The 12,336-nt window shown below is 41.7% G+C and overlaps 1 protein-coding gene across 3 annotated transcripts in view; it reads right to left on the bottom strand.

Annotated features, from left to right (window-relative positions):
* Positions 1-2,226: 2,226 nt before the first annotated feature.
* NKAIN4 (sodium/potassium transporting ATPase interacting 4) overlaps positions 2,227-12,336 on the bottom strand; it is a 110,064-nt gene continuing 99,954 nt past the window's right edge. Inside the window, exons 6-7 of one of the 3 annotated variants that reach the window (XM_030212962.1) lie at positions 11,579-11,663; positions 2,227-3,292 (exon numbers count right to left, since the gene is read on the bottom strand). In XM_030212962.1, the coding sequence (XP_030068822.1) occupies positions 3,283-3,292; positions 11,579-11,663 (95 nt within the window). In that variant the 3' untranslated portion in view covers positions 2,227-3,282. Of the gene's footprint in view, positions 3,293-11,574; positions 11,664-12,336 lie in introns of those variants that run through there. The other 2 variants (XM_030212964.1, XM_030212963.1) reach the window with 2 other exon arrangements.

Raw genomic sequence — 12,336 nt, 5'->3', positions numbered from 1 at the left:
TGATGGCAAATAAAGGCCATATGGCCCATCAATTCTGCCTATCCTATGTAACCCCTAACTCCTTCCTTTTCCTTAGCAATACCACATGCTTATCCCATGCCTTTTTAAAATTGATGTTTAGTTGTAATCTGTGGCATAATTTAGGTCTAGCCTTTTCTAAGTACATAAGTGTTGCCATACTGGGACAGACCCGATCATGAAGCCCAGCATCTTGTTTCCAGCACTGGCCCATCTAGGTCACAAGTACCTGGCAAGATCCCAAAACAGTAAAGTACATTTTATGCTGCTTATCCTAGAAATAAGTATTGGATTTTCTCAAGTCCATTTTAATAATGGCTTACGACTCCTAGGTCCTTTTCCTGGTCATTGACTCCTACTGCGGCACCTTACATCACGTACCTATAGTTTGGGTTCCTCTTTTGAACATGTATCACCTTGCACTTGCTCACATCAAACATAATCTGCCATTTGGATGCCCAGTCTCCCAGTCCCACGATGTCGTCCTGTGATCTAACAACTTTGAATAACCCTGTTGTTGGCAAATTCAACCACCGACATGGGGTTAATATTATTTCTTGTGGCATCTCCTAAGATTCTGGGCCACTCTCTCTTGTTTATAGTGGTAACTGTGTTTCTTTGTAACTTTTCTTTGTACAGTATTTCTCTGTGTTTCTGTAACAAGTGGACACTTGCAAATACTGTAGTAAGATATGTATAGAAAAGTCAAGACCCTACCACCACTTCAGGTTGCCTGACGGTAGGATAGAGATAAGATGTGCTGCTGTGAGGGCTATTCAGAAAAGTGTGAAAAATTTGTTTTGAGCTTCCTTGGAGAAAATGTGAAGTAGTGTCCATCAACATAAGGAGTGCTTGAGAGTCGAACAGAGTTCCTAACTTGCTGCACAACTGGCTTATTGGAATGGTTATAAAAATTAACTTCCACCCTATGGGCTGTTGTGCAAAGATGGATTGATTTCATATGCTCATACCCATCTCACTCAGCCTTGGATGCTGTGGCTAGCATGATAGCCAACCTCTTCCCTACCCTGGACCTGCTGCTGTTTTAAGACTGTATAGCAAGCTTCTCCCATGGCAGCTGCAGTCAAAGCAAAACAATAGAGCCTGACAACCACACAGCTGTGAAAAAAAGACTACTAATCATTTAATTTTTAGGTCCCTTGTCCCCAAACCACATGTGGCATGTAATACATTTACAGTAGCCCTGCTTGTTGCTCAAAACGTTTGCAGAGCTGGTGTCATTGCTGGGCTGGAAAGCAAGTATAAGGTGATATATAAATTACAATTCAGGTTCTTTATTTAGCATAAGAATAGCCATACTGGGTCAGACCAACGGTCCATCTAGCCCAGTATCCTGTTTCCAACAGTGGCCAATCTAAGTCACAAGTACCTGGCAGAAACATTACAGTTTTAGTGTGAATTATTTTTAGCACAGGTCTAAGTATAAAGCAACCATTTGCTGATTCATGTACATCACTGCCTATAAACTAGAAGGCTGATGGAAGGAAAATGTCCATAGCCAATTATAAGAGTTTTGTTAAACAGCAACTTTTTAGGGTCAAAGGTTCTTTGCAAACACAGTTCAAGAAATTGACATTCTTACTCTGATGAAACATGAAAATACTTTGGCTTTCCATCAAATAATTGCTTGTTGTGAAATCTTCAAGCCATAAACCTTCACTTCCATCACCCATGAAACAATGACAGAAGAGAATGAAATTGAATCTGCCACCTGCCTCTGATGATGAAAATGAGGAACAGCCTGTAAGCTGAGTTGCAGCCCACTTTAACTGGAGAATTTCAGGTTGTTGTTAGATGGGTGGAGAAGATGCTGCACCGAGTACTCAGCTCTTTCCAAATTGGCAAGACCTTATCTTTGTATTACAGCCACCTTCATGCCATGTGAATGTTTATTCTCAAAAGCAGAATTTATTATTGACAAATCTAGATTTCTGCATCCTGAGCATGCCAAGGTACTGCTGTCTAAAAAAAAATTGGCTTAATAGATATTTGTTTATACTTCCTGTACTTGAAGGCATTACTAGTTTCTTAAATTTTTGTTTTTAAAGTTCTAAAAACATGGCTTCATTTTTTTTAAGTGTTGCATACATGCTTCTTTATTTTGACTCTTCACATTGCATCATAGCTGTCATCAAGGTTGGATTATGTGATTAATCTTGTGGCTTAACTTTAAATGAGTGATTTAAAAAAAAAATCTTTAATATACCCTATGATTATTGTGTGACTAATAGGGCTCAATCTGTCTGCTTGTGCCTTTCCTGTAGTCAAATAATGAGAAATCCCCCTCAGCTTTAGTTCATGGCTGTTATTGTAGGCTGGAGTCTTGTATTCACTCTACTCGGACTCAAGCTGCAAGTCTCTGTTGTAGTTTCCCATTCAGCAGTGATGTTTCAACAGGAGTGCCTTTTCCTCCACCTGCCACTACCCTTCACAGAGGAAAAAGTCAAGTGGCGTTCCTAATGGAGAAGTTAATTTAAAGAGCCTCAGTTCTACGTCTTTCAAGACAATGAATATACATAGAGTCTTTCCTAGTAGAACTGGCTATGGAGGGAATTTAGAAAAGCCAAGATGAGTTCTCGAGGAGCACCTTGCCCATAGGTAACGCTGCTACACTTTATCAGTGCTTGAATTCAGTAGTGGAACAGCTGGAAAAATAAATAACCAGTTGCTTGAGCTCTGTTCTTGTACCATTTTAACTTACTAGAGGGTTCAAACAAGACTTTAATTCATTTTCTCTCTTGGGTGCTAGAACTTGTTCCTTTTCTCCCCAAATTTTACATTTTGGATTACAACCGAGTGAAAGATGGGGCACTGCAAAACGTTCTCTCATGGCTGATGCTGTTTCTTCCTATGCATATGTCTAAACATCCTCTTTTATAGAATGAGATGAAAGTAGAAAAGTCTTGTTGTTTTTTTTTCTCGGTGATTACACAAAGTTTCCATGCCTCCCGAAGTGCTGATGACAGCAGGAAAAGAAAGTTTTGAAGGGTAATCAGAACTGTGAAGGTCTGTACCATGCTCCCCTGCCTCTTTTGCTGGTGGCAGCCTGTACTGGACTCTAGAGTTTCATCTATGACCAATTTGTTCTTAGGAACAGTGGCACAGTCCTGTATGTCAGCAGAGAAACAAATTGCAATGAGTAGGCTCTGTCTGGTAGTTCTTCTGGCATCAGCGATCTGGCTGATGGTCTGTATTGCTGCCAAGGGACGGGGCTCTGTTCCACTGAGTGGTGGGGACCTTTACTTATGCAGGCCTGCAGAGAAGACATGAAGACCAGAAATTAGTTGGCGAAACATGAAACTTTCATCCAAGAGTGTCTGTTCCTGTGCTACTGTGCAAACACTGCATGCTGGGCTCCAGGAAGACAATGTTAGTCTGCTCCCTACATAACACACATGCCTGAGTCTGCAATGTTCAGAGATGTGTACATCTATATTTCCTTTCCTTACAGTCTTGTCCTTCAAATCTACAGACCCTACCTACAACTGCAGGTGGAATAAGACTAACAAGTTTTATGATCTGAGGTGTGATGATGGTATTTCAGAACCTGATATCTGCCTTTTCCAGTGGCTATTGGTACAAGTACAGTATCCATAATTCCAATCATTGCATGACCATCTCCTGCTTTCTATTACTTTTACCCAGTCTGTTCTTAAATTTGCTGATTGATACCAGATGATTCCAGAGTTTTCCTATTATAACTGCTTTCTTGAAATTTAGATCAAGCCTTGTTCAGAGAACTCATCTATAGGCATAGATCTGCAGTTAATGGGAAGATGAGAGAACGAACATAGCTGCAATCCTCTTTGTCCCTCTATTCATACACACTCCTCATTTTTTAAAATTTCTTTCCTATTACAATTAAAAAAAAAAACAATTAAAACAATTCTTTCCTATTTTTTTATGGCATTCTTTTCTATTGATTTTTTTTATTATTGTAAACCAGAAAAGGTGGTATATCAAAATGTTTTAATATAAACCTCTCCTGTGATTCACGTACACCAGATATGGTAAAAGAGAGATGTTGGCCCCATCTCCCACCCCAGTTCATACCCCACCTCCACTCCTCCCCCTCTCAATGCTTCACTGCCAGCACTGCAACCCTCAAGTTCTCAATACTACATCAGTCACAATCAGGATTTCGCCCCCTCCATAGTACTGAAACTGTGCTAATCACTCTCCTAGCCAAATTCAAACAGGAAATAGCCATAGGTAAAAGTATACTTCTCCAATTCGATAGGTCGAGCGCATTCGACATGATTAACTACAATATACTATTATGACTCTTAGACTACTTCGGTATTGGCGGAAATGTACTTAGCTGGATCAAGGGTTTCCTAACCACCAGAACATACCAAGTGAAATCACTCTTAAACATTTCCCCACCTTGGAAAGCAGACTGTGGAGTACCCCAAGGATCACCACTATCAGCAATACTTTTCAACGTAATGATGATCCCACTGGCCAAGTCCTTATCAAAGCAAGGACTCAACCCATTCATCTATGCAGATGATGTCACAATATACATTCCCTTTAGACATGATCTAACCGAAATTGCCAATGAAATCAAACTCGGAGTGAACACTATGGACTCGTGGGCAAACTCTTTTCAGCTGAAACTTAACACTGAAAAAACACACTGCCTTATCATCTCATCTCAACACAATACATACAAACCCACAACCTTAATCACTCCTGGAAACTCCCTCCCTATCTCAGAGTCTGAAAATACTCGGCGTCACTATTGACCGCAACCTCACACTCGAGAGCCAAGTGAACTCCACAACAAAGAAGATGTTCTATTCATTGTGGAAACTCAAACGCTTAAAACCTTTCTGCCCGAGGGAAATATTTCGGAACCTAATACAATCAATGGTACTAAGCCATGTAGATTACTGCAACGGAATCTATGCAGGGTGCAAGGAACAACTCACAAAGAAACTCTAGACCGCTCCAGACTGCACTAGCTCCCAATCAAAGAACACATCACCTTCAAAATCTGCACACTGGTCCAAAAAATTATCTACGGCCAAGTCCCAGGATACATGACAGACCTCACAGACCTACCAATCAGAAACATTACCAGAACATCCCGAACATACCTAAACCTCCATTACCCAAACTGCAAAGGACTGAAATACAAAGCAACCTATGCATCCGGCTTCTCCTACATAAGCACACAACTATGGAACGCACTGCCAAAAGCGGTGAAAACAACCTACGACCACCTAAACTTCAGGAAATTACTAAAAACCAACCTGTTCAAAAAGGCATATATCACTGACCCAACATAAATACCTACACCCCACATCACAGCAAATCCAAGTTTGAAATGGACACTTCATAACCTTCCTCTTCTCAACCCCCACTGTAACTGCAACACAGCAAAACCAAAACTCGAAATGGACACTTTACAACCTTTCCTCTCTTCGACCCCATTGTACCTGAAACATGGGTACCTTACCCAAACACAATATCACATTGTAACTGTTCCTACCGGACCTGCGCATGCCTTTACGGTACTATGTAAGCCACACTGAGCCTGCAAATAGGTGGGAAAATGTGGGATACAAATGCAACTAAATAAATAAACCCTGAACAGCTTCAACTTGCATGGCCCCTATTTCCTCCTTGTTAATCTCAAAGCACCGAGTGTTGGTGGTGAGATGAAGCTGCTTGTGGTCATAAAGGGCAGAGAAAACTCTGCCTGGTTGGCTCCCGACTCTCCCGTGTTCCATGGGAGTGTCCTGATTTTGGGTGGGAAGTGGCCCTCCAAAGCAGGCTTGGCAGTTCTGACATACACTTCTGTCTCCTCCTTCTCTTACACAATACACCCCATCATTCACATTAATGCTCCCTCTAAACAGTTTCCTAATGCTCACTGTAAAAAAAGGTTTTGCAGCCAATGCTGTAACTAAATTGTATGCAAAAACTGTGCACTGATACAGGAGAGCACATTAATCACTATGTAAACATGTATGAATTGATGATGTGCATCTGCTACAATATCATTTGTGCATTAAAAAACTGTATCAGCACCTAGGTTTGCATCCATATCCAGAATACTATTCCATGCATAAATATTATTGGTATGGTATTTAAATTTTTGTCTTATCACTTAGTGCACGCTAAATCTGTTAGTACACCATAGCAAAATGACCCTTTACAGAGCTATGGCACCTCCCTGTTAACTCTAAATTCTGTGATCTGATCACCTCGGCTCCTCATTCCCATGCTGTTCCCCTCCCCCCCCCCCCCCCCCCCCCATTGACTCAACAGAGCAAGAAATAAGTTGTGGGTCCTTCATGCTCAAACAAACAGGCATGAAACCTCACTAGTGCTAACCACAGAAGAATGAGCTTTCTACTCCTGCTCAGACTACCGGCTAAAGTTCCAGCATTAGAAAACTGTGCCCTTGGTGTTCAGATCTTCGGTGTACTTTGTTGCATCTGAGTTTAATAGCTAAAACCTTCAGTACCATTGGATTTAAATGGGCAGTGCACCAATGTCTTTGTGCACGGTTTTGGTGTATGCTAAATTCCTTTCTGGCTAGGGTGGCTGTAATAGTGCAGAAAACTTTGCTCAGAACCCCTGCTAAGCCTCCTGCACTTTATTACATTGGCAAGAAAGTTTGGATTGTGGGTTCAGCTGGTTTTGTGATATCATCAAGCAGATATTGCCTCAAATTTTCCATTGTTTCTTTGTACACCACTACCTGATCAAATAGCTTTTTAAATTTAGAGGTGATTATTGCTATGGAATCCCATGCTGAAGTGATCTCACCAATGCTGAATTTCAGTAGTAACCAGAAAAATAGCATAGCCAATGACCCTTCTCCCAGAAGAAACAGGCTAACCCATGCTGGGGTTTGTGGTTCTAATTTGTGGGGATTTTAAGAACACCAGAACTAGATAGAAGAGCATGCATGTCGTAGAAGGATAAACCAGCCACTAGATTACTGGGGGGGGGGGGGGGGGGGGGGGGAGGGGTGGAATTACTATCTAGAACAGATCTCCTTCACTCTTCAATCACAAAGTTTCATCCAAAGGATGATTACAAAGGCTATGCAGGAAGAGTTACAAGGAAGTGGCAGACGACAGCGTATGGCAGCTGGATCACATCAGACTATTATTCTTCACTTTGGGTAGAGAACACCAGCTGTGACTGTATTTGCTCTTTATGTTTATGGGACACCTTGAAACCATTAAAATCGTATCTGTGAAGAACCTCTGTGGCTGATTCTGTTGTAACCCAAGCACAAGATGGCCCTAGATTGAGGGTGTGTGCTTCTTTAAAGCAGAACAGCTCCTTTTATATCCCACCAGTTGTGACCTAAATGGCTCTACTCTATCCTCATCCTTCTCGATCTTTCTGCTGCTTTTGACACTGTTGATCACAGCCTACTACTACTACTACTACTCCTTGGCACGCTGTCCTCACTTGGATTTCAGAACTCTGCTCTTTCCGGGTTTTCTTCTTATCTCTCTCAGCGTACTTTTAGTGTCTACTCTGGTGGATCCTCCTCTTCCTCTATCCCACTCTCAGTGTGTGTACCTCAAGGATTTGTCCTAGGACCTCTCCTTTTCTCCATCTATACTTCCTCCCTTGGTGCTCTGATCTCAGCCCACGGTTTTCAATATCACCTTTACACTGATGACTCCCAGATCTACCTCTCCACACCAGAAATCTCAGCAGAAATCCAGGCCAAGATATCTGCCTGCCTGTCTGACATTGCTGCCTGGATGTCTCACCGTCACCTGAAGCTCAATATGTGACACGCTCATTCTTCCTGTCTCATCTGCTTGTAACCTTGGGGTCATCTTTGACTCCTCCCTCTCTTTCTCTGCACATATTCAACAGATTGCTAAAACCTGTTGTTTCTTCCTCTATAATATCGCCCTCTCCTTTCTGAGCACGCTACCAGAACCCTCATCCACACTCTCATCACCTCTCGCTTGGACTACTGCAACTTGCTTCTCACCGGTCTTCCACTCAGCGCTCTCTCTCCTCTTCAATCTGTTCAAAATTCTGCTGCACGATTAATATTTCGCCAAAGTCGCTATGCCCATATCAGCCCTCTTCTGAAGTCACTTCACTGGCTCCCTATCCGTTTCCATATACAGTTCAAGCTCCTCTTATTAACCTATAAGTGCATTTACTCTGCTGCCCCTCACTACCTCTCCACCCTCATCTCTCCCTACACTTCCCAGGAACTCCGTTCACTAGGCAAATCTCTCCTAATTGTATCCTTCTCCTCCATCGCTAACTCCAGACTCCATTCCTTTTATCTTGCTGCACCTTATGCCTGGAATAGACTCCCTGAGCCATTAAGTCAAGCTCCATCCCTGGCCGCCTTCAAATCCGGGCTAAAGACCTACCTGTTTGATGCTGCTTTTAATTCCTAACTTGTCACCTGCTCGTAACCTTTATCTTGTCTTCCTCTCTTCAATAATCTCTTCCCTATGTGTCCTATCTGTCTGTCTTACCCTTATCCCTTATTTGTCCTGTCTGTCTGTCCTGATTTAGATTGTAAGCTCTTTTGAGCAGGGACTGTCTTTTCTTCATGTTAAATTGTGAAGCGCTGCGTACGACTGGTAGCGCTATAGAAATGATTTGTAATAGTAGTAGTAAATGCTCACAAGCTGAACCACTGCCCACATTAAAGATTGTGAATGCAGTTATTTGATTGCCCAGCAGTTTGCAGGTCACTCACCCCAGTTGTAAAGTTGAAATGCCTTTAGGCTTAACAGAAGGAACAATTCATTTTAACTTTAAAATATGTCATGGAAGGATAACTCTACACTCAAATTTAGGAATACTGCTTATCCAGTCAGTTGAAAGTATTTCCCTATTGCCCCCCTCCCAGAATAACTTTGAGCATAGTGTCAGAAAGACCGTTAATAATACTATGCTGTGAGGAAAGGAGAAGGGAAACAGATCGGGGAACAGAATGAGTAAAGTGATTGCAAAGGGAGCATCAGTGGAGACGGGGAAGGAGCCCAGAAAGGAGCTGTTGCACTCATCTCGCCTTCAAGAAGCAACATAACTCTGCGGAAAGTCATTATATCCTGCTGCCTCCTACAGAACCCAGTCATCCTGCCTTGATCTTGTTGAGGTTGTTTTGTCATATCATCTAGAGCAAGTACATGTCTCCACACACTCTCTACACTTTCTCATTAGAAGAGACTCTTAACATAAGTATGTAAGTATTGCCATACTGGGACAGAACAAAGGTCCATCAAGCCCAGCATCCTGTTTCCAACAGTGACCAATACAGGTCACAAATACCTGGCAAGATTCTGAAAAAGTACAAAACATTTTATGCTGCGTATCCCAGAAATAAGCAGTGGATTTTCCCCAAGTCCATTTTAATAATGGTCTATGGACTTTTCCTTTAGGAAGCTGTCCAAACCTTTTTTAAACTCCGCTAAGCTAACTGCCTTTACCACATGCTCTGGCAACGAATTGCAGAGTTTAAGTGAAGAAATATTTTCTCCAATTTGTTTTAAATTTACTACTTTGTAGCTTCATTCAGTGCCCCCTAGTCCTATTATTTTTGGAAAGAGTAGACATATGCTTCACGTCTACCCTTTCCACTCCACTCATTATTTTATAGACCTCTATCATATCTCCCTGTCCTAGCACACTGCAAAAGAACAGTTTGTCTTTAACTCTAAAAGGTCTGAGGCATCTTTTACAGTGCAATAGACAAAATGTCTTTCTTTCTTTTTTTTTTTTAGTAATCTTGTCTTTCTAATTATTTTCTAACTCCTCTTACTCTCTTACCTATCTATTTGTTAACCATCTCTCTGACCTTATGTGAAACTTTCTAACTCCTCTTACTCTCTTCAGAAAGGCGGTATATCAAATCCCATTTCCCTTTCCCTTACTTATCTATATGTTACATCTTTGCTTATACCCTACATTGTCAATTAAAATGTTCTATTATGACATTGTAAATAGTATACTATGCTATACTTTGTATTGTAATTTGAATATTTTTACTGCTGTAATTGTCTATTGCTCATGTTTGATTTATTCATATTGTACACCGCCTTGAGTGAATTCCTTCAAAAAGACAGTAAGTAAATAATTGGAGGGGATGGGAGGAGAGTTCCCAGAATTCAATTCCATAGCTACAACCCGCAGTACCTAGCAGCAGCTGCCTGTGTAATTCAAACACATGCCAAGATGTTTCATGCATGATTGCAGTGCCAGTATTCACTGTTCACCCATTACAAGGTAACTCTGCTCCACCCACTTCACATCAAAGTGCTGCTTTGTACAGAGTGGTCATCACACAACTTCAGGGCAGTAGCTAAACTAATCCAGTCTTGCTGGATAACTGTTCAAAGAGCTTGTTAGAATGTGCAATCTGGTTCCTTTATCAGAGAAGTTACCTTCCCTACTGACTATAAACTGAAGACTGTTCCATAAAAACAGTAGACTTGTGCCCCTTTAATTCCCTGAATTACTGTAGGGCTCAGGGCATCGAGGGGGGGGGGGGGGCAACTGGTGCCGGCAAACTTCTTCCTGCCTGCTTATGGGTCTGTCCTCCTGCTCCTGCTTGCCACCCAGGACCCGGATGATTGCATTAACGTGATATTGTGTTAATGCAATTATCCGGGTCCTGACTCCTGGCACATTGAAGAAGGAGAGGCCAGAGCGAGGGAGCAGCACAGCAGTGACTCAAAGACAGAAAAGTGCAGGAATGTCAGCGGTCCAGCCCTGCCCTGGGCCCAGTTGTGTCTCTTTGCAGCCCTGGAAGGGCTGGAAGAGCAATGGGGCTTCAGAGCCACTCCTGAACTACATTTCATTTTGTGTCTACAAATGGAGGTAAAAGGTCGGGGTGAGGGCAGGTACCCTGCCTCCCCCCCCCCCCCCCCCACCACAGTAGGCAATGAGAGCGAGAATAGGCTGTCTGTATACAATATGCCACAATCACAAATTCAGACAAATGTATTTTTAATTTTCAGTCCTGTGATTTCTAATACAACATATCTCACTTAATTGTTCTCTGAAACAATATACATCCTCAACTCCTGGCACTGAAATCACCTTACAAATTTCCTACACATAATACAGCACTGACTAAATATTAGAAAGACTTGTTCTGTGCCTTTAGCTGTCCCTTAGATATTGAGTTCTCAGGTACCTGCAGGTGAACAGCACAAAGCTTTGATACTGGAACTGCTAAGTGAAAAGCATCATGATCCCAACTTCTGCGAGCAACTGCAATCATCTTACTAAAGGGAAAGATTTGTAATTGAGAACTGTCTTTTGCCTTTAGATTGCTCAATCAGTAGGTTGTGCAGCAGATGTGATGAGTTAGTGAGAGAAAAATTCTCTGTCTCTAAGGGATGCAGATATACAACATTAAATTCTGCTAATAAGTATTATCAGCAACAGAGGAGTTCCCTCTTCTGAAACAAATGACTACCTGCCTGCAATATCTGACACTGTTTGCAAATACCCTAAAAGATATTGCTGCCTTAAATAGTCCCCATTTTTCAGCGCAGTGCCTGGAGCAGATACTTACAGGTAGGTTTGCTTGAGCAACAGGTTGTTGGGTTTCTCATTGACATGGTACAGAGGAAAGGGATCAAATCCACCAATGAAATCAACTGAAAGAAATTAACATCCAAAGCAAATAAAACTACCCAAAAATGAAAGATAAGGTGAGTGACGAACGCCTGGACATGCAATAATGTAATCTTGAAATGGTGTAAAACAGAAAGATGAAGATCATTGATTTCTAGGAGATATATGGTAGGTTGCGGTTGATACTATCAGAGCCCCAATACCTGGGAATTAAATCCTGGCTAGCACAGCCCATTCCTCTATTGAAAAAAGAAAGCTTTCCTGTGTTTTGCTATTTCCACAGCTACACTGTCATGCCATCAAGTATTGTCAGAGCAGCCCTGCTGCTGTAACAACTGTGCAAATATATTTCAGTTGTTCTTGCAGGTCTCTGTGGAGATCTGTTGAAGATCTCTTTTAGGAGAATCTGAGTTTTGATATTAAGAATAAAACTGCACTAGTAGAACCAGATGAACAGGAAAGAAGCAGTCTATTGCCTGAATGATGAAATCCTCCACTTAAACATAATGTGCTCATCCCCACTGGCTGAATATTGACCAGTAAACATCTGTATGTTTCAGTTGCACTTGCTCTCTCTGTTGCTTATTAAAATGTTTCACTGTATTGTACTGACATGAGCATCATATCTGTTATTTAGAATGTTCCAGTGTGTTCATTGTTCAGGTGTGTCGTATTGTGTTCTGTTAAAATGTTTTG

Source organism: Microcaecilia unicolor, chromosome 8, assembly GCF_901765095.1.
Source record: "Microcaecilia unicolor chromosome 8, aMicUni1.1, whole genome shotgun sequence".
In the NCBI taxonomy this organism is placed as follows: domain Eukaryota; kingdom Metazoa; phylum Chordata; class Amphibia; order Gymnophiona; family Siphonopidae; genus Microcaecilia; species Microcaecilia unicolor.
This window is presented reverse-complemented; position numbering and strand designations above follow the sequence as displayed.